The sequence below is a fragment of the Lissotriton helveticus genome, chromosome 2_1 (assembly GCF_964261635.1).
Source record: "Lissotriton helveticus chromosome 2_1, aLisHel1.1, whole genome shotgun sequence".
Taxonomy (NCBI): Eukaryota; Metazoa; Chordata; class Amphibia; order Caudata; family Salamandridae; genus Lissotriton; species Lissotriton helveticus.
This window is the reverse complement of record NC_136059.1, coordinates 311,657,323-311,679,678: the sequence shown is the minus strand read 5'-3', so window position 1 is coordinate 311,679,678 and position 22,356 is coordinate 311,657,323. Positions and strand designations below refer to the sequence as shown.

General features: G+C 43.1%; 1 protein-coding gene across 1 annotated transcript in view; it reads left to right on the top strand.

The window, feature by feature from the left end:
• The window catches only part of CCBE1 (collagen and calcium binding EGF domains 1), an 885,539-nt gene that overhangs the window by 814,229 nt on the left and 48,954 nt on the right, over window positions 1-22,356 (top strand). The window contains exon 5 of the mRNA XM_078677273.1: window positions 13,627-13,764. Within this exon, the coding sequence (XP_078533399.1) occupies window positions 13,627-13,764 (138 nt within the window). The remainder of the gene's footprint in view (window positions 1-13,626; window positions 13,765-22,356) is intronic.

The following is a 22,356-nucleotide window of genomic DNA, read 5'->3' as shown; positions in this document are numbered from 1 at the left end:
GCCAGAATCCTAACGGGGACCGAGTCAAAATGCTCAGCGAAACCAGCTCTCAAAAGTTTGCACTGGCTTCCAGTGCAACAAAGGATCATATTTAAGACCCTCTGCATCTCACACAAGATAATGCACAGCAGAGGTCCATCGGTCTTGAGCACTTTCGTCAAACCCCATCAGTCCAACAGGCATCTGAGGTCAGACGCCCTCTCCCTGGCCAGTATCCCCAGAATCCACAAGACCCGTTCTGGAGGAAGATTGTTCTCATACAACGCCCCAAAGTTATGGAACTCCCTGCCAATCCCCCTCCGTAGAGAACCCAACTTACTGGCCTTCCGTAAACAACTCAAAACATGGCTCTTCCCTTAGTTTTCCTTCCCCTCTGGATACACAGGTCGATCAACAGCGCTGGGACGCCCTAGGGTAGCTACGCGCTCTATAATTCTGCTTCCAAATTCCAAATTCCAATCAGCGATTTCTAATGTATTTTGGTGCTCCTAGGGTCCACAACACATAAGACAGACGTTTAAAGGATGTAGTACATAGTGTTTTTTTTTCTGAGTTATATCCCACTAGGGAAATATAAACATTGAGATTCGTGAGATTAGCTGTCCAGCTCCCAGTGTTTCCACCAGAGTGCTCCTATGAATTTATTATATTCTTCTTGAGAGCTATGGAGCTATTCAGCATGAGCAATAATGCCAACAAGATTTTTTTTAAATCAGAGAATTTGATTTACAGGGCCACCAAAAACAAGGAGGCATTGTTGTCATGGCCTACCAACAGAGATGCCTCCAACTTCCACTTGAGCAAGATGTCACCACCGGGAACTTGGAGTCAATGTTTTTATCTGACTACTTATTCTCTATTGTCTACAAACACAAGAGTCTTAAACCATTGACTGGGTTTCATCCAGCAAATACAGTCAGTCCATTGAAATTAGTAGTGGAAAAATGTTTCTTGACTGTCAGAAAGTTGGGTATTAACTTGCCGAAGGGTGTGTAATTACAAGCTATATAAACACTGGTTAAGTCTCAAAGCAAGTTTCAGAGACAATCTACTAAGTTCTGTTTGTTCAGCCCTGTTGCTCTCAGTTCCTCGCTTCAGGTTTCCAGGAATTAGATCTCTTTCCAGCCAGGGCTTCTGCAAGATCGAGTGTGCTTGACAGTTGGGCCGTCTTGGCGTTGGAGTCCTTCTGCTTGTGGTGTCCCGGGAACAGGCAAACAGGAAGCCAACCTGCTGACCCCTGGAAAGCAGTGCTTTGACCTGGGTGCTGGCAAGAGTCTGGAGTCCTTAAGTCCTTTTCTTCCAGGAGGAGTTAGTAGTCTTCTTTCTTTCAGCAGGGCCTTCTTCTTCTCAACATCTGAAGTCATACTTCTGGTGCCTATCCTAGGTGTCTCTGTGCCACATGTATGCACCAGAGTTGAGCTCTCATAGCTCCATGATTGTTCTGAATATGAATGTTTTTTCCCCTAGTACTGCAGAGATACACCTACGGGGTGATTCAAGAACTTTACAAAATCAAAATCAAATCAAATAGGTGGTGGGGTGATGGACTTATACTATGCACTAGCAAGTGATTGAAGACATTCCCCTACCCAATCCAGGCTACATTCTCAACTTACACCAGCACTTCCTCTTTGCTGCAAAAATGAAGAGAAGCCTGAAATTCAAGATGACTGCACCCTTCTTCCTCCTGGAAAAGCTTTATGTTGTTTCTTATCCATTTCTTTATTTAGATGAACTCTCCTCCCCTTCTGCCAGGAACATAACTGGTTCTTCTAGCTGCTGGAGTAGGCACCTAGGGTATTGGGAGTGCCCTGGGCATGCATGGGAGCAAATATTGTCATAAGTCTGATTTAGGATAAGCAACTGAAATTAACTGTTAAAGCTGTCCTTTGTTCTGCCAGCTGTCATGCATCCCCTGCTAGATGTCTAATTCCTGCTAAACTGGCAGTTGTTGACAATACTTCTGAATTCTTATTAAATTGCTGCTAAACAGTCCTTTTTCTCAAAGCATAATTTGCAAGCTTGCAAATTAAAAGGGGAAACATCGTTTACAATGCGGTGTTTACACCGCGTTGCCTTTACAACAATGCCATTACAACGCAAGTCATTACTACGACTTGCGCTGGATGGCGCTGTTGTATAAGGAATATTGTAATTTTATATTCCAACACCTTCCCTACTGTTACGTGGGCTGGTGTTAGAATATAAAATTATAATATTCCACAATCCAGCACATCAACGCAAGTCGTTGCAACGACTTGCGTTGTAATGGCAGCGCTGTAAAGTACCGCGATCTAAAAGATCGCGTTGTACTAACGTACATCCATTAAAAGAAAATGTGAATATCAAGTCTCCTGACTTGGAAACGTCGTACTCATTTTAGCAGAAAGAAATTGTGTTTGAAGACACCATACTCCTAGACTTATAAACATTCACACCTAAGAGCATTCTTATGTCCCTAACAATAGTGCATTTAGCACAACATTTAAGTGAATGATCAAACAGAGCATACATTGTTTGGGTGAACTGGTAATAATGCTAAAATAAGGATGTACCCTGCTGATATGATCTGAGCCATTGAGGGAGAACAGGAGATCTTAACCACTACATATCAATGCCTTCCCATTATATACATCTTTCCCAAAATTCACAAGGCATACAGGATCCAGCAGAAGGCCAAACATTGTTGGCATCGAAATCATTATGTCATTGCCTATCACAATTTTATTATTATATTCACTGGATAAATTGTGTGAATCAAAAGCTCAGAGAAAACTTAACATGGCTGAGGAGAAGTGAAGGACACAAAGTGGGATTCCTTAGGTGAATGTCGATTCTCAGAGGTTCACTGTATAGAGAATCATGATTGCATTAAAGACAAGGAGGCGAGCATTATGCATAACCTTTTATTCACCCACCTCTGAGCAGCACTTTAAAAGCTTCAAAAGAATAACTTGAAATCAAAATTAATCAGAACTTCCAATACAACAGAAGCCTTCAACATTCCAGGCTCATCCTCTTTTGTTTCTGTTCTTCTCCTCGATGTCTTCTTTCCGCTCTTCTTCTGTTTTCCTTTCTCTTTGTTCACTGCCCATCTAAACAAAATGTTCTAGAAAACACCTTAAAACCAAAAATAATTTACAAAATAATCTATACTCCAGTACAATATACAATATCCACAAACATTTGTAATTATGTTAATCCTTCTTCCCACCATAACTGGTGGGAGAGTGGGATAATGCTAGCCTCCTTGACTTTAATAAAATCACTGTTCTCTATACAGTGAGCCTCTGGGAATCAACATTTTATGGCAAGACAGGCTAGCATTGTGCATGTTTAAAGCCCTTTAAAACACATTCAGAACCATGCTCCTCAGGTCTGAAATAGAAGTCCCAAAACACTGTATCATATGACCAATCAGCCGCTTTTGAAATCTCACTCAAACTTCCACCAACACAATACACTTTTGATGCCATTGCCCCACGAATTGAATGTGCCTTAAATGTTTCCAAATTCACACCTGCTTCACGCATAATCTCCTTCACCCATTTAGCAATTGTTCCTAATAATAATACCGACATTTATAAAGCGCAAACAGCTACCTCCGACTGAGGTGTCCTGGTGCTGTAGACACAGCTCTATGAGGTTTCACGTAAGATATTAACAACTGATCTGTCCCTGCACTTCTTAACTCATTTACTCTCGCGTCATATTCTCTAATACACTTCTCCACATACAATTTTGTGTGATTATCAAATCTCAGTATAAAAATTCTTTCAGTCATAGTTTTTGTTCTTCTTGTAATTTAAAAAAACACTCCCTCTGGATGATAAAATCGACCTGAAGCATCCATAGCCTCTACTTCTGAAACCCTTCTAAAATATATCAAACACAACAAAGTAGCTACCTTCCAAGAGAAATATTTTAATGACATATATTTGTTGCCTTGCCAGCCTTCAAATAATTTCCAAAGCAGATTTACATCCCACAAAGTATTATACCTTGCACCAGGAGGTTTCTTCAAATGAATACCCTTCATAATCCTGCAAACTAACAGTTTTTAAACTATCGATACACCCTCAACCAGAGAATGACCAGCTGCGATTGCCGACCCATAACAGTTAACAGTCCTATAACTCAAACCTTCCTTGTACAATTCTGCCAAAACATTTGCAATCATAATCTCAACGAGATCCTAATCCTTTTCCACTCACCAGCGTAACCAAACTTTCCACACGCTTGCATACCTCTTCCTGGTTCCTGGCACCCATGATTAATATAATAATTCTGAAGCCTCTCCTGATAAACTTGTGAATCTTCTAGATTTCCTGAAATGCTCCAAACTAGAAAGTTGAACACACCTGACTCTACAAGAGGACATTCAGTCCCGTCCACATTTCCTTGAAGACCCTTCTACGTTAATATCAGATATGGGTCCTCTATAGCTAATTCCATTACTGATGGGTAATAAGCCTGAGTTATCCAAAACAGAGTCATTAGAACTAGTTTGCATATCTGTCTCCTTACCTACATTAGTGCTCTCTTTATCATTGAAAATGGAGGGAATGCATAAACCTTCATATCTTGCCAATCCAAACTGAAAGCATCTACCGCTATCGCACCCGGATCCAGTGTCCAACTCACATACACTCTCAACTGGTTGGTCAGCCTTGACGCAAACAAACCTACTTTCAATGGACCCAACTTCTTCTCCACCAATTGAAATATCTTCGAATCCAGTTTCCAATCGCTGAAATCCCTAAAAAATCTCGAATTCCAATCTGCAACCAAATTCTCTTTCCTACGCAGTCACATTCACTTTCAACTCTATGCAAAACTTCCAGAAATCCTATGCTAACTCTGACGATCTTCTTTACCTGTTCCCTCCTAGCTTGTAAATAAATATCACTGCGGTTCTATTGTCCATCTTCAAAAATACTGAAGTTCCCTTTATCTGATTTCTGAAACTGCAGACTGCTAAGTCCCCTGCATTCAACTTCAAGCAATGTACGTGCTCCTCCCTTTCACACATATTTCATCTTCCACCTGTCTGTTGAGAGTCCAATCTTGGACCCCAACCTAAATTGCTCACCTCTGTTTCCAACACAAAATCTGGATATGTCCCAAAAATTGCATGACCATTCCATGCCAGTAAATCTTCCAACCACCACATCAATTCCTCCTTAGCTTCTACATCCAGCTTCACTCTGTCTCCTTACCAAAGACCTTTGCTTAGTCCCACATGCTTGACCCTTCATAAAGCTGCGTAGTAGACCTGGAAATACCACCTGAATTGAAGATGACAAAAGGCCAATTACTCTCGCCAACTGTCTCAGGCTGACCTCTTCTTTTTTCAACATAAAACTCACCTCTCGCTTTATTAAAGTACATTTCCTCTCCGGTAATTCAATTTTTCTTGTCACAGTGTCCCCTATAAACCCCAAAAACTCCATCCTTTGAGTTGCTTCCATTATCTACTTCTCCATGTTTATCACAAATCCCAGGTCTCTCAATAAACCCTGTACCATCACAACATTCTCTTTCAACTTCAGAATACTCTGATCCATCAACAATATGTTGTCCAGGTAAACCATCAACTGTACCCCTTTTACTCTTAAATAACCAACAGCTGGCCTCAAAACCTTTGAGAAACACCATGGGGCTGAGGAGAAACCAAACGGAAGACATTTGAACTGGTAAAACTGACCTTTCCATCTGAACTGAAGATAACTTTGACTCTCCTTCGCCATCGGAATTGAAAAATAAGCATCCTTTAAATCTATTTTGGACATCCAATCGTTTACCATTCAAATATCCCTTAACAGATGGATTTCTTCCACCTTGAAATGTCTGTAAATTATGTAAAACAATTCCCCTAAATGTATTCTGGTCTCCAACTCTTTTCTCTCTTTTCCTCTATAAAAAGAGTACTTACGAACCCTTACTGTTCCTCTGATGCCTTTAGTATTGCTTCCTTTTGTAACATTTCCCCTATTTCCTGTTCCATGATCTATTTATCTGTTCCTGAAAGATAATTTCCCTTGGTTATTTTTCCTGAAATGGTTCCATACGAAACTCTATTATATACCCTTTCACGGTTTCCTGCACCAACATATCTCTTGTTACTTTCTCCCATTCCTTTATGAAAAACCTTATCCTTCCTCCAGCATTTCTCTGGATAAAACTAGTTACTTTTTTCATACTCACCTTGGTGTCCTGCTTGTGTTCCTTTATGGAACTCTGACCTTCATCGACCTCCTCTGTTCCTTCCTGCTCTACCTCGTTGTGGGTAGAAGCTTCCAGAATATGAAGATCCTGTACCTCTAAAGACTCCTCTTCCCTGGGAATTTCCTGCTTGATAATATTGTCCCCTGACATAAGGGCAGCTGCAAGATAAGCTTAGTCTTCTAGTACTGCCATATAAATTCCAATCTCCAAACACCTTTTTCATAGAAACATGTGCTTTGTCTAAAACAGTAAATGTCTGCACACCTTTCCCCAATGACTTAACTAGTCCTTCCCCAAATAAAAGTCCTTTTGACTCCTCAATCGACTCTCTTTAGCAAAATCGCTAATTTTGGGATAATTCTGAAAAGCACTGACTTACGTCTTTCAGCAATTAATCCTGCATTTTCGTTTCCAATAAAACATATAGCCCTTGGGCTCCAACCTCTCAATAAGTTAATATACAGATCTGTCCCATTCATATAGGATTCTTCAACCATATAAAAGATCCTAGCTATAGGACCCAAACTATCTAGCAATTTATCCTCGCATTGCTTTAAGGAATGTTCTAATCTCTTCCTAAAATCACGTCCCAATTTAAATAAGTATGTAATAAGTTCAGGCTCCAAATTTGGGGTCATAGTTTCTTTGACCCCAATCACTGGCCATGGACATTCTGCCTGCATGAGATTTCTCTCATTTCTTTCCAAGGAACGCCTTATCCAGTGCTTGATATATTCTGCTACATGCCCCAAATGCCACCATTCAGAACTTCTAGGCAGTCTTATTTGAGTTGGATTAAGCAAATTGTTGCCCAGCGGATCCTTCAATTCTCTTATTCCAGACTTATTCGAAATTTTAAAGTCTGAGAACCCGTCCTCATCCTCATTATAATCCAAATCTAAATTACATTCATCAATTTCATTCTGAACCTGTTCTGACCAGGTGGGCTGTTCGCCCTTCTCCATTGCAGGGTTAACCTGCCTCTCTTTCGTGCCACTTAGGACACCAGAAATAGAAAGTCCTGTTCTCTTCTGTACCATCTCAGTCTTTTTTGTTTGTCTGATCATAGTGGTTCATCTTCTTAAAACATTTTCCTCCTGGTCCCCTATTCTGACCTTCCTCTCCTTCAGACAAGGTCCAAAACTCCTCCTCCGCCTCTATCCTTCTCTTCTCTTCTTTATTCATCTTTCTACAGTTTCTTGTACTTTATTTCCTTATAATAATATCTTCCTGAATTTCCTTTTGACCTATATCCCCACTCTCACTCATTTCTGTTTCCTTTTATTTAATATTGTTCTAACTTTACATATTTTCCAACTTTATATGTTCTCTGTACCTCTTGACTTTCTTCCCTTTATCGTGTACTGTTTTATCGGCCTTATTGGCAATGGACAGCAGAGACTGTCACTGCTGCTGATCCGATGCGCATTGCCTGGCAACCTCTATTGCTCATATTCGCAATGTCATCCGTAACCTGCAAAAGCCCAATAAGCTTTTGGAACATACGCGTCTCATCAGACGCTGTCCAAACAGGCTTTATCTCCCACAGAAACAAGTCCTTAAGACACGCGTGCCTTGACTGCGGGCTCATACTATTCTAGATGAGTCCGCAAGCAGATTCTAAATGATTCTATAATGTGACGTTATTTATAAACACATTTTTCCAAAAGCTACACACATTTGTTTTATACATTTCAACTACAGAACCTATCCTGCCCAAATTTTATTCTATCTTTAAAACAATCAGACTTGCACCAAAAACCATATGCTCCTCCTAAAACCCATAAATTAGGCTTAAACCAGATTTCTATACACACACATTGGATCTCCAGCTGCGCATACAAGCCTGCACCCCCCTGCAAACCCGACAGACAGTGCCCTCTGAAGGCCCCTTGGTTCACCGCCGACCTCCAAGAAGCCACACGCTCCTGCAGGCACCTCGAAAAACGATTGAGAAACAGCAAAGCCACCGAAGACCAGACCTCCTACAAGAACGCCATAACAGAATACCACCAACGTATAAGAGCCACCAAGAGGACCTTCATCCGCAACAAAATCCTCACCAATACCAGTAACCCGAAGGAACTCATCAACATCATCCAGCAATTCACCAAACCACCTAGCGAAACCATGGACATTACACCCTACCAGGACCTCTGCGACAAGCTCAGCACCTACTTCCACACAAAGATCAAGACACTCTACAACAACTTCAGCTAGAAAACCCCAGAAAGCAACCCCACCAGCAAGAACGACCTGCCCACTATCAGCACCTGGAGCCCAGTCACACCGAAGAGACCACCATGGCTATGAGGAGCACCCACTCAGGAGCCCCCATGGACCCCTGCCCGCCACACATCTTCCACAGAGCCGCTGCCACCATAGCGCCCGAACTACACCACACCAACAACACCTTCAAAACTGGCATCTTTCTCGATGACTGGAAATGGATGGAGGTCATGCCCCTACTCAAGAAACCCTCCGCCGACCCGACGGACCTTAAGAACTACCACCCAATCTCTCTCCTCCCTTTTTCCAACCAAGGTCACTGAGAAAATCATCAACTCCCAGCTTACCACCTCCATCGAAGAAAACAATATCCTCAACTCTTCCCAGTCCAATTCCAAAGAAACCACAGCACCGAGACCACCTTCCATGCCGCCACAGATGACATCCGCGTGCACCTTGACCATGGCCACACCGCAGCTCTCCTACTAGACCTCACAGCAGCTTTCGACACCATCTCCCACGGCACTCTCGCTGCCAGACTCCATGACACCAGAATAAGAATAACTGCCCTCGACTGGATCCACTCCTTTCTCGCCCGCAGAACTCAAAGGATCAGACTCACCCCCTTCCACTCTGAACCCGAGATCAACTGCTGAGTACCCCACGGATCATCGCTCAGCCCCACCCTCTCAAATATCTACATGGCCCCCATCGCCACCATCGTCAGAAAGCACAGACTCATCATGGTATCCTAAGCAGACGACACCCAGCTCACCCTCTCCCTCATGAAGGAGCCTGAAGCAAGCAGACTCAGCTTCCAGGTAGGAATGAAGGGCGTGGCAGTCTGGATGAGCAGCAGCTGCCTCAAGCTCTACTGTGAAAAGCCCGAGGTCCTCGTCCTCGGATCATCCCCGCGGCTTGGAACACCTGGTGACCACTCGCCCTCAGAAACCCACCCACACCCACGGACCACACACGAAACCTCGGCATCATCCTCGACTCTTCCTTCGCCATGACTCGCCAGATCAAAGCAGTTGCCTCCACCTGTGTCCACTCCCTCCCCATCCTCTTCAAGACCTTCAAGTGGATCCCCCGAAGCCAGGAAGACCTTCACCCACACACTCATAACTAGCAGACTGGACTATGGGAATGCCCTCTACACTGGAATCAACAAATCCCTGCTACACAGACTCCAAACCATCCAGAACAGCGGAGCCAGACTCATCCTGGCACCCCTGACATGAAAACATGACCAAACACCCACGTGACCTCCACTGGCTCCCCGTCGAGAAGAGAGTAACGTTCAAGCTACTCACCCATGCATTCAGATCACTCCACAACATCAGACCCAAATACCTCAATGACAGAGTCAGCTTCCACATACCCAAAAGAAACCTCCGCTCAGCCGATGTCGCCCTGGCAGAAACCCCGCAGAGCCAGAGCAGGTGGAAGAGCCTTCTCCTATGTCGCTGCCAAGGCCTGGAGCGATTTCCCAGTCGACATCAGACACTCCTCCACCCTGCACACCTTCAGAAGGAGCCCAAAGATCTGTCTCTTCAGCTAATCCCGAAGCTGTACCCCCCACCTCAGCGCCTTGAGACCCCCCAGGTGAGTAGTGCACTTTAAAATTCCCTCATTGATTAATTGACACATTACACTACTAAATATTCAATTTAATACAATATTACACCTTTGAACGTGTACCAGTAAAGAGAATACTTATCTGCTCAGAAGCAACAAACAAAAGAGGGTGAGCCTGGAATGTTGAAGACCTATGTTGTATTTGAACTTCTGATTAATTGTGACTTGATGTTGTACTTTTGAAGCTTTTAAAGTGCTGCTCAGTAGTGGGTGCATAAAAGTTCATGCATAATGCTAGCCTCCTGCCTTGCAATAAACTCCCTGTGTGAGGGCGAGCAAGAAATAGACCTATACCACTAGGCTTACTAGGCAACCTAAGGAAACAGCTGTAGAAAGCACAGGAGTTCCTTCTACAAGGTATGTTTACAGTAGGTGGTGGTACATCTACCTTTACAATATCCACTCAGTGCTGGGACACTTGCTCTCAGGAGCCCAGCATCAGTTCCTCGCGATCTTGGATGGATGTGATGTAACAACCAGAGCTATTGACTGCGAAAGTGATAAACCAGGTTCGGGTCGCTACATCAGCTCAACATCCTGTGATTCTGGGTAAATCACTTAATCTCCCCGTGTCTACCAAAAATGAATGTGTTCTTGTGTAATATAACTGATGCTCATGTAAAGCGCTCCATTAACTTTGTGTCAAGTGTCTGCTGTATAAAACTTCCCAAACAAAATCTTGCTGAGATACTAAGGGGAGCTGCAATTCTACATACCACTCGTGGTTAGAGGCTTAGTCAAGAAGTGAAGGCACTCAGTGGGAGCCCTCCAACTTCTTGCATGGTGGGTAAAGAGCAGTGACTGGAACCCCGGCTCCCATCCAACATTCAGGGCTCGAAACTGGAAACTACGACTGAGCAACGAGGTTCAATGTATAGACTTGAAACTAGTCCGCTCTTTTTCCAGCCTTCACCTCATCTATTTGAAACTTTCAGATTCATGTTTACACGTGCATTACCTGGAGTTAAACGCCCAAGAAGTCTGAGGTGCCAGTAGAATCTAAAACCCGAAATATTCCCAAGTATCCTCACTAGGAAATACGGATGAAATCCCACCTGAAGAAGGTCATATTTTGATAAGCACAGCTCATGGTATGTCACGCCGGACACTGATCTAAAAGGGGCCAACCGGGGAATGATGTCACAATCGATCTCCAAACACCAGCTGACATGTTCAAACAAAGAACATTCTGGAGCGCCTATTGTTTCTGTTAAATATTCAAGACTGTGCAAAGAGAACAGTTTTTTTCCCTCCACACTGAATGACCCCTTTATGATTGAATGACTATACATAATTATGGCATTACCGTCGGTCCAGAGTGCGAAAGTGTGAAGAGAGGTGTTCCCTGAGTGGAGACTGACCCTGGATAAACTTTTGTCTGTAGCACCCAAAAATCACAAGACGTGTTTATCCCGGTTACTCATCTTTTTCCATCTTAGAGTGAAATCTATAAGCCTAATAAGATCGTGTCTGTGGTTTATAAACTACATGGCATTCAAATATTAGAAATATTTTTGGTCTATCACAATTCTTTTATCTTTTGATCACAACACGTGCTAGTGCATTCTACTCAACAGACACTCATCTTCGTGTTTTCCATCCATGCAAACACATTATCTGCTCAGTATAGCCCTCCCATGCCAAAATACCAAAACATCTTTGAAGCTTTTCTTCCCTCTATGTCCACAAATATTTTATAGTCTATATTTCATAAAATAAACGTCAGCTCGGCGGCCAGCATATTGCTCTGGTTCTCGTTTTCGAGGTTTATCTCCTCGGCAGATGGCTGATTCTGACATGGTGCCCCGCAGCTGGGGCGCAGATTGGATGGGCAAGGTTTCAACAGCGGTCATCAGCGCGAGAGGATGACGCTCGATGGCATGGAAACGGAAGAAGCATCACGTTCATCTCCAGGTGGGGTACCCTCGGGCGGATTCCAGAAGACGTGTCTATCCTCACACTCGTCTTTGATTTACTCTTACAAGCTATCCTGTGTCAGAGGAACGAACGGCAAGAACAATGCTTGAAACCAGGCGCCTCTTGGAAACCAGGAAATATTTTGATTTGATACAGAAGAACACCTGTCAACTTGTAGAACAATCTCACCAGAAAAGACTTGCTTAGGCTGGTTCCAAAATGGACCTCTGCAGTTCAAACTATTTACAGTGGTTTTCAGCACGTTTTCCCTGTCACCGTGTGATATCGGCTCCTCACCGGGAGACCGTGTGATGGGAGCCGGAATCGTATGTCACACGTTGACACCATGTGAGTTGGCAGGTATGCAGAAAAGAAGACATCTTCCAGGAGATCTGAACGATAAACAAATTAACCCAGGTATCGCATTGACTCAACGTCTGACGTCATACTGTTGCTTAAACTGTGGCACGCATACGCACCAGAGTTGAGCGAACCATGAATATGTACTTGTCCAATGTGGCATCTTGTTCTCCCCTCTGTCTGCTATCTGTTGGGTACTCTCTAGGGCTGGTCCATGGGTTACAGCCTACTGACCAAGTAGGTTGTGATAGCCGACACAGAGCTGTCTGTCTGCATAGAGCATGAGGATACAGGTAAGCGCCAAGAAACTTGGGGCTGGCAATGGGGTCAGGACCTAATACCTTATCATATTATCTTTTGCTTCCCACCCCTGCCTCGGCGTCTGCTAGACAGATGCCCAAGTCTGTCTAGCCTAAACAGGCTGATGCTCCATTTGATGAGATATAGCGTTTTAGGAAAGATCGCTTCATCCTCACCCCATCTGTCTTGTACCCTCGGCTAGTCTTCCCTGGACCCTCTTATCCATCTATCCTGTCCTCAGCGCTTACAAGTGTCCTTGGGTGGTATCAAACACTACACAAATAAAGAGTTAGAGTTTGTTCACCACCAGGAATTTGTGGTTGTGAGAGCCTTCTATCTCTTTTTGTGAACCTTTGTGGGAAGTGTTTTAGTATCGTGCTGGGGCAGCCATGCGCTACACAAATATATATAACATAACATAGTTATCTGTCATCTCTTGGTATGTTTAGGGTTTCAATTAAATGTCAAAGTGTTTCTATGCTGCGTGCATCAGTTGGGTTGGTATAACTCACAATCGCATCATCTCATGCATAACTCACAGCCACGGTACCCAAACAACTAATATTCCGGATGTAGAGGGGGATGCATGAACTACTCGGAGGCTGCAGCCGAGACATGCGGGCACACCAGGGCCATCGCCACAATGTACCCAGAACATTGCAGTACATGAGCCATACTCGAATGACGTCAGCACCAAAAATATTTGTGATGGAGAATAGGACAGGCAGCTGCCAGTCTGGCAGGCCAGAGACAACACTAGATGGGAAATGCCCCAAAATAAGTGCTGGTGGTGAATCAGGCCAGCTGTGTCTTCGTTGTCCAAGATCCTGTTGCTTTGTATCAAATAAGCTGTGTTAGTCCAAGATGAGTTTCAAGTAAATATCTGCGGTTATGTATATTGTGTAACATACTTTTATTTGACATTAATCTTGATTCTTTTGATGATATCAGATATTGACGAGTGTGCCTCCAGCAATGTGACTGTCTGCTCTCATATCTGCATCAATACGCCTGGAAGTTACCGATGCAGCTGTCTAGAGGGCTACACGCTAGAAGAGGATGGGACGACATGCATCAAAGGAGTCCAGGGTATGATGTCCTATAACCCATCGTTTGTCATCTTCAACATTCTCTACCTCGATGTACTGCTGTTATGCTATGCATTTTATGTAACTGCATGCACATTTGCTTTAGTCAAGGTTTAACAAGGTTCTTAACCTACCTAATATTTATATCTACTGCATAAATATTCTTTGTAACAGGATACTGGTATTCTAGATTTCATATTTATGTGCAAAATTTTCCTGTTCGCATTACATTGGGTATGAAAATCAATTTTAAGTTGTTGTGGCTTGCTTTTCATGCTTTTAACTTTTTGCAAAGAATGGCATTGTAACCTTTGACATCTCAGAGCATATCCTTAAATGTACATGTCTGTTTTGAGGTCCAAGTGGAAAATACTACTGAGATTGGCTGCCCAAGGCCCTAAACTTTGGATTTTGCATTTCATTTTGGGTACTTAAAACATTATGCAACCTGTAGAAAGGCCTTCAAAAAGTCTGATCATACACACTACATCTCACACCACCCTTCTCTCCTCACCACTTCATACTAGTCTCAAAAGTTATTTGAAATCTCAAAGGCTCTTGTTTTGTATTACAAGATATTTTATTTCATACTCAGTTGAGACTGATATTGCAGTTTGAGCCAACAGAGGAGCTTGATCAAACTGCAAGCAATATTTGATATATGTGATTTGCCATATTTCCAATAGTTTAACCAGGAAACCATAATGGCATGGATCACAATAGAACATTCAGTTTTTCAGTGTTAGCCCAAATGTTATCTTTTGGTTGGAAGGTCCTCGACATGCCATGAAAAACCGTGCGTTCCTGTTTACATATTTTTCTGGCAAGCCGGTTGTGTTCTCTCCATTGATCCTGAGAACTTGGACTGGAAGTGCTCCATCTTTTTATTGTGCCGTTTGTCAACAGGCTGACTGGTGTCACATACTGTAAACACTCAAGCAGTAGTATTCCAGTCTTTTCAACTGTACCGCTACTCAAGGGGAGAAGTAGAGCACAGTGTTGTAGACATTACCGTGATCTTGGTGCACTCAGGGGAGGATGGATAGGGTTCTGGGATGGGCAAAGTCAATACTTGAGAGATCTGTCAACATAAATAACAATGTTAGCAATTCCCGCGTGTTGTTCTTCATGAGGAGATGAACGCGAGGGTGTGACTGTAGTACAAAACAGTGTAGCTGTATGTTTCCTGTTGATCCATGTCTGAATAATTGAACTAGTTGGCTATGTAAATGGGCATTTTGTCATGAGGGTAACTAATCCATAGGTAGCATGATGGGGAGAAGGAAGGAGATATACTAATCACTGTTTTAAGGGTCTGCTGGATTTTGAAAGGCGGACATATAATGGGGTTTTTTAAGGAGGAGGATTGTCCAGGAGTTTGTAAAGGGATATGATAAGTAGCATTGGATGTGTGCAGTATTGAATGTGCCAGGGATGCTCAGTTGCACCTGTCACACATGGTACAGTTTTCAGGTATTTCAGGTTTTTGCAGGTGTGCAACCAGACACCAGTTACTTAGGGACACATTTGTCATGGTTCAGGGGTTGCACGTGAGTGACACTCACAGCACAGCTTTTGTTAAGAGAAGGACCACCAGTCACTCATGGCATCTTTTTGGGGATGCGACCAGTGCACTGTTTTCATGGGGAATGGGCACATGGACTCTGAACACTCATCACACCATTCTCAGATATCAGGAGGTGCACAAGGGCATGGCGCATTCCAGGTACAGTTCTAATACGTGTATTGCTGAACTGCACTGATACCTCAAGACATTGTACTTAATCTGCACACCAGGGCACCACTCACTAAAGTAAAATTTATCTATGTGTAGTAGGTTCAAAGGGACAGTAATCATTCAAGACGTAGTTTTCAGGGAGCGCTTTAAGAACCCACACCGTCGCTGGGGCACATGTCACACAGGGAAGGGTTTTCAGGGTGTAGAAAGTGCAAATGTGTACTTATTACTTGATGCAAGATTCTTCTCAGGACACAGGGTATCACTGAGGGCCAATGATCATACCAGGCAGAATTTTGAGGGTGATGGAGGCACACAATATCCACTTACAACACAGTTTTTGGGAATTCAAGGTAGCCCTCAGCACTGAAATTATTGGTTCTACTGATTCTATTGGTGCAGCTGATGACCAGGGCACCTATTAACACAGGTCACATATTATAAGGTACAATTAATGGGACAACAATGAATTCATTCAAGGTATGGTCTGTTGTTGTGAGGCACACTTAATGGTTTTTGTGGGGTAGACCTTGAAGCAACCCAATAGACCTTGCCTTCCAAGGGTAGATCGAGTGGCCCTCATACCAATGTAGATAGTCTGTGGGCCCACAGGGCTTAGATAATAGTCAGTAATGTACCCAGGTACCTGCATACCCTTACTCTAGGAAGTCAAAAACAAATGCAGCCCTCGTGTTATGCATAAGACTCCCAAGCATATGGTGAGGCATACCATCGGTAGGAGACTCCTCTTCCAGTTTCTATTCTGCAGTGTCATCACTTCTGTATCACTTTGAATGCTCTAACCTTAGAAGGGGCAATGGGCGTTTTCATGTTCTACCTTTGATGCTCTCTGTGCTAGGGAAGGTTTTTAAGAACAAAGTACAAGTGTATCGCAAATGTCTTTCTCGCCTTGGCTTCTGCCACTGGATCAATAGCCCCTTTAACCACTCTCAGCTCCAAGTCCTCGGTGTCCTCTACTCTAGAACCATAGCTGGCCAAAAGATTCCATTGCAAGAAAGAATGACCCTTTCAAAATTAAGTAGCATTTATCAGAGAGCTCCTTTTTAGGTTCGGCCGTGTCTGCTCTGCACGGCCAGTGGATGCTAATCACTTCTTTTTGGGATACCTAATGGGTGCACCAAGTGTGGTTCCCCTGACCTAGAAAAGTTTTCAGAAATGCTGGTCAGTGGTCCATGGGATGTGAGCCTACTTCTTTCAACCCTACAGTGAGCTACCGTAAACTAGCTAGAAGAGGCATCCCTGACGCTGCCAGCAAAAGCGCGACTTTCACCTTGGATTGAAAGAAGAGAAATTTAAGAAAACTATTGGATCAGAAGCAATTCTAAAGTTATGCTCAACCACATTGTTTGTCTTACTCAATCACACTTTTTGAACCCTCAGCTTTCCATATAGCACATAACCCTCACCATTGATACTTCATAACTCTTGGACTGAGCTCTATAACTTTCTTCTGGTGAGAGTTTAGTGTAGCACTTTCAGGGATGGTATCTTGAGTTCAGTTGCTTTCATTAGCTTTCTTTTTTCTGATTCCATTAAATTTACGCGGTCCCAATTCACAAAGCTAAAATTAGACTAGAAGTCTAAGTTTAGACTTGAAGTCTAAGGGTTTGATTCACAAAAGTAAACATAGAAGTCTAAATTACCTTTGTGAATTGGACCATAGACTTCAGGTCTTAACTTAGACTTCGGGGTTTAAGATTCCCTTTGTGAATTGGGCCTTAAGTTCATATAATAATTTGTGTGGTTATAGGAGCAGGACTGCATTTCTACACTGTTAAGTAATCTCTCTCTTAGCATACCTTCATTCAGAAGCTGGCAGGTACAGGAAGACAGACACGGTGGCCCTAGCATGATGGCTTACTGATAGTCATCATTACTCCTATCTCAGTGCTTCCTTATTCAAGTCTTATTTTCTCTCACTCCTTGCCATACTCTCTGTGGCTTTGCAATATTTCACTTAGCTTTTTCTAGCTCCTAGTGAGTTCAGGGCTCATGACGAGTCCAACAGCAACAATGGTGTTGTAGTTACAGTCAGAATTACAAAGGACCCAGGATGCTGTATTTACAACGTTTGGTATTACCGCATGATCACACGCTTCACCAATAGAATAAGGAATACCTGCAGGGATTGCTGCTTGGCCATTAAACTCTGCAGGCTTAGTTGACATTCCAGGCACTTTATCTATATAGTTTTTTAGCAGGTGGAATGGTGAAATGTGTCAGGGGAAAACCCAAAGTTGTATACTTTTCTGCAAATTCTGTGATTCGGATGCAGATGGAATCCCCTTTTTACATCAAATCGGATTTAAATGAGACTGGTAACCTAGATTGCTCTTCTACACAGCAGAGGAGAATTAAAACAAAATTGTGAGAAGAACAATTTGAGAGAGAATCCTTTTTTAATGTGTAGTCCAATGCCTCTCTCCTAGATGTGGACTCACCTCAATTAAGGAAGGAAGTTAACGACGAAGCCACGAACTCCAGTAATGAGGGTTACTGGTAGGAAGTCAGGCATTTATCCATCATTAGAAGGGCACAAATGTAAGCTAAGAGAATCCTTTGGTGCTCAATTAATTACAACGAACAGTCCTCCTTGTCGTGTTTCACTTAAATAATAACAGCAAACATCAATATGCCTTAGGTGAAATCAAATAGGTATTTATCTGTTGGCTGTGTCTTCCTATGAAACTGTTCAAGCCTACCTGAGCTGTTCTTTGTGACTGTGAAGAGCCATTGCTGTAGCCTGCAGGGTTTGACTGTCGTGGCAGACACGTCACAAGCATCCAGGGAGTAATTACTGGCTCTTGGAGAGAGAAGTGTAAACAGCTACGACTGCCAAGTGCTACATCCTATTGTAGGACTAGAGGGACTCTGCGAGCACTTTAAGGCCACCTACTGGACAATGTGTTGTGGCTAAGAAAAACAATCCATTTTATCTACGTAGATGAATGCCGAGTTTCTGGGAGCTCAAGCCAGACTCAGATCATTAATCCACACAAGTGGTGCCAGCAGAAATAGTACTGGAGCAGATACAACAATTCCAGCCTTTAGGAAAGGATATGCACTCACTCTTTGCTCCGCTTCTTGTATTGAATTGAAACTCAGTTTGCTGCAGTGTGTTGCATTTTATATGTGATTCAATAACTTGTATCTTTAAATGGTGTAATTTCTTTTAATCTAATTAAGTGTTTTTCTGAAACATAGAGGCAGCTTCAGAACAGTGCATACATGTTAATGGGGTGCTCAGTCCAATCGCAAAGGCACTAAATATAGAACTTTGGGGCATATTAACAAGCGGCAGCGATAATTATCGCTGACCGCTGTTAGCATGAGTAAATCTATCGTTGGCTATCGTTGGCGATAATCTCCATGTTAGCGTGTATTAACAACGCTTAATGCCATGGAGATAAAAATCCCAGCTATAGCGGGGATTATCGCTGTTTTCAATGGAATATCGCTGGTTTTCCAGCGATATTCCATTGAAAATTGCGATAACCTTGTTGATAGGGCATGGTAATCTTAGCCATGTAATCGACATCCCATTGGATGACATGGCTAAGTCAGGTCACAAGCAGGCGTTAGGAAAGTAGCGTTAACTGTGGTTAGCGCTACTTTTCCTAACGCTCTGCTTGTTAGCGTGCAGCTTGATAATAGGAGAAAAGTCGCTTAGCGACATTTCTCCTATTATTTTGCTCTGGAACGCCCACTTTGCATCTCATTAGAGATGCAAAACTGTGCGTTGTTGAAAGGCTCGCTAAATCAGCAAAGCAAGCGATAGCCTGTCTTTGCTGATAAGGCGATAAAAATATTGCCGCTTTTGGGCAGAAAACGGCTGCAAAAGCGGCGATAATTTCATATCGCCTCCTTGGTAATATGCCCCTTTCTGTGGTTGAGTTATGAGTGGTTGGGACATTGACATGGGCAGTGCTTCTCAGCGTCCATCTAAAAATTGGTGGGAGTGACAAGTTTGCACTATTATCACTCACTTGTTTGGGATTAAAGGATGATGCGGTCCCACTACAAATGTGGGTGAAAGAAACAATGCACAACAAGTGCCTGGTACCTTCCTGATTTCTGTTATGGAGAGTGCTGGCCAGCACAGCTCCTGTGTTTCTGTTTTTCCCTTCACAGCAATGCAGGTATCTTCATCTTGCAGTTCACAGTCAGTGCCATGTTTTATAAATTCCAAACTATTTCTGCATATTGCATTTAATCCAGCTGTCTATGGTTCACCTTGAAGACTCCACCCACCTGCTACATAAATACACATTTAGGATTTAGGGTGTCATTTATAGGTTGGAGAATGTGATGGAGGGGGTGGGGGCAGGGGTCATCCATTCAAAAAATCAGTAAGTTCCATATCCACAACCGTTGGGTTCTTCTACCTGTGGGTTTCTGTCAGTGGACACTTTGCTGGCTGTATTTAGTGGGGCTCCCGCCACTGATTTACTCAGATAATATGGCATGATGGATTTATTTATTTATTTTTAAAAGTTTTATATAGCGCTAGCTTGACCCGTAAGTATCAGAGCACTTTACATGCACACAGTAAACAACAGAAGCACATTACATTACAAAGTAAGCCGGCAGTAAGGAAGCAAACCACAGAAAAAATACAGCATAGGAAAATAAATATGCAGTGCAGCGGAGGGGGAGAGAGCAATAAAAGAAAAGGCGAGAATGATATAGTCCGGTCACCCACTATCCTTGAATGTCCAGAGAGAGAGGTGACAACTCGGATAAAGAAGACTAGGCTAGTTGACGTTGGTCATGAAAGTATTTATTTAGGAGATGGAGTTTGAGGTCCCTTTTGAAACAGGAGAAAGAGGGGTGGCATCTGAGGACTCCAGGGAGAGCGTTCCATATCCTGGGAGGGTTGCCAGAAAACGATCGGTATTAGGTGGTTTTCTTTTTCAATTTCGGAGGAATAAGAAGGAGTGAGTTGGAGCCTCTTAGTGTTCTGGATTGACCTGCTCTAATCAGTTTATTATTTAAGTAGCTGGGGGCAGGGAAGTGAAGGGTTTTGTTTGTGATGCAGGCCAATTTATAGATACATCTCCCATCCATGGGAAGCCAATTGAGGCAATTGAGAGCTGGAGTGATGTGTTCAAATATTTTAACTCCAGATACGAGTCGGGCGGACATGTTCAGCACTGCCCTTAAAGGGACTAGGTGAGCTTTTAGAGTCCCTGTAAGGAGGCGTTCCCGCAGTCGATTTTAGAGAGAACTAAGGATTGGACTACTGTCTTGAGGTCATCGTGGGGTAGAAAAGGTTTCAGTTTCTTGAGATGTCTTAGAGAGAAAAGAGCACTTTTTGCAGAATTTTTGATGTGGCCCTCCATTGTTAAGTTCTTGTCAAGGGTGATGCCTAGAGACTTAACTGAGTCAGATAGGGTAAGGGGGCAGTTTAGGGCAACCAGATTCTTGAGCCACGCTTGGATTGGACGATGGTTACTTTTTGGAGAGAATAGGATTAGTTCCATTTTGTCTGGGTTGAGCTTTAAGTGGTTAACGTAGAACTAAGTTAGGATCTCGGTTAGGGTGGTATTGAGGAGTTGGATGTCGCTGGGAGACTTGATCCTGAAATAGATTTGGGTGTTGTCCACGTAAAGGTGGTAATTCACTCTGGCTTTTTTCAATATGATTGTGAGGGGCTCCATGAAGAGGTTGAAGAGGGACGGGGAGAGGATCGAGCCTTGTGGGACCCCAAGTGTGACTTTAGTTGGCTTTGAGAGACAGGAGTTCATTTTAATTTGTTTGCGAGCGGTGTTGAAGGAAGGAGGTGAACCATTTTAGTACTCTGCCTTTTATGCCGGAACATTTTGACAGGGTCTCCAAAAGGGCTGGATGGTTTACTGTGTCGAATGCCGCAGATAGGTCAATAAGGATGAGTAGGCAGGCATCACCTTCGTCTAGGGCCTTGTGAATATCGTCGGAGACGTTGAGCATAGCTGTTTCCGTGCTACAGCCTTTTCTGAAACCATATTGAAAGGTGTCATGGAGGTTGAACTCATCAATGTGTTTGTTGAGTTGGAGGAGAACACATTTCTCCAATGTTTTTGCAAAGAATGGGAGGTTGGAGATAGGTCTGAGATTCTTAAGATCATTAGGGTCAGCCCCAGGTTATTTGAGAAGGGGTGTGATTTGTCTTAGTTGAAGGGAGTCTGGGACACAGCCTGAGGTGATAGAGGCATTGATGATTTTTGTCCAGAAAGGGGAAATGGTGTGGTTGAGTTATTTTATAATTGTGGAAGGGAGGGGGTCCATGGTGTGGGAGGAAGATTTTACATTAGAAATTATATTGAAGACCTCGTTTACCGACATTAATTCAAAGTCAGACCAATGCGCATTGTTTTTTAGCTGGAGGTAGGTCTGATTCTCCTTGTTAAGAGCTCTTTCTGAGTGGTCCAGGGAGGTTGAAGGGGGGCAGGTTAAGGGGGAAGGGGGGTTAGCAGTTTGTAAGAAGGATTGATAAATTTTAGAGACTTTATTGGTGAAGAAGGTAGCAATTTCTTCACATCGCTTATTGGTGGCTTCGATTTATTGAGAAGGAGTGCAGTTAGTTTGGCTTTTAACAATGTTGAAGAGTTCTCTTGGTCTGTTTTTGTGCCAGATCTAGTTGGCTGCGGCAAAAAGTTGCCTTTTCTCTGAAGATGTGTTTTTTGTATGACCGCTGAGCAAATCTAAGATGTGTTAGGTGCAGGGACAAGGGGTATTGTCTCCAAGACCTTTCCGTTTGTCTGAGTTGGCGCCAGTCATCATTCAGCTCCACGTTAAACCAGGGTTTTGATTTGGTTCTCCTCAGTTGTTTGAGTTTGAGAGGAGCTACTTGGT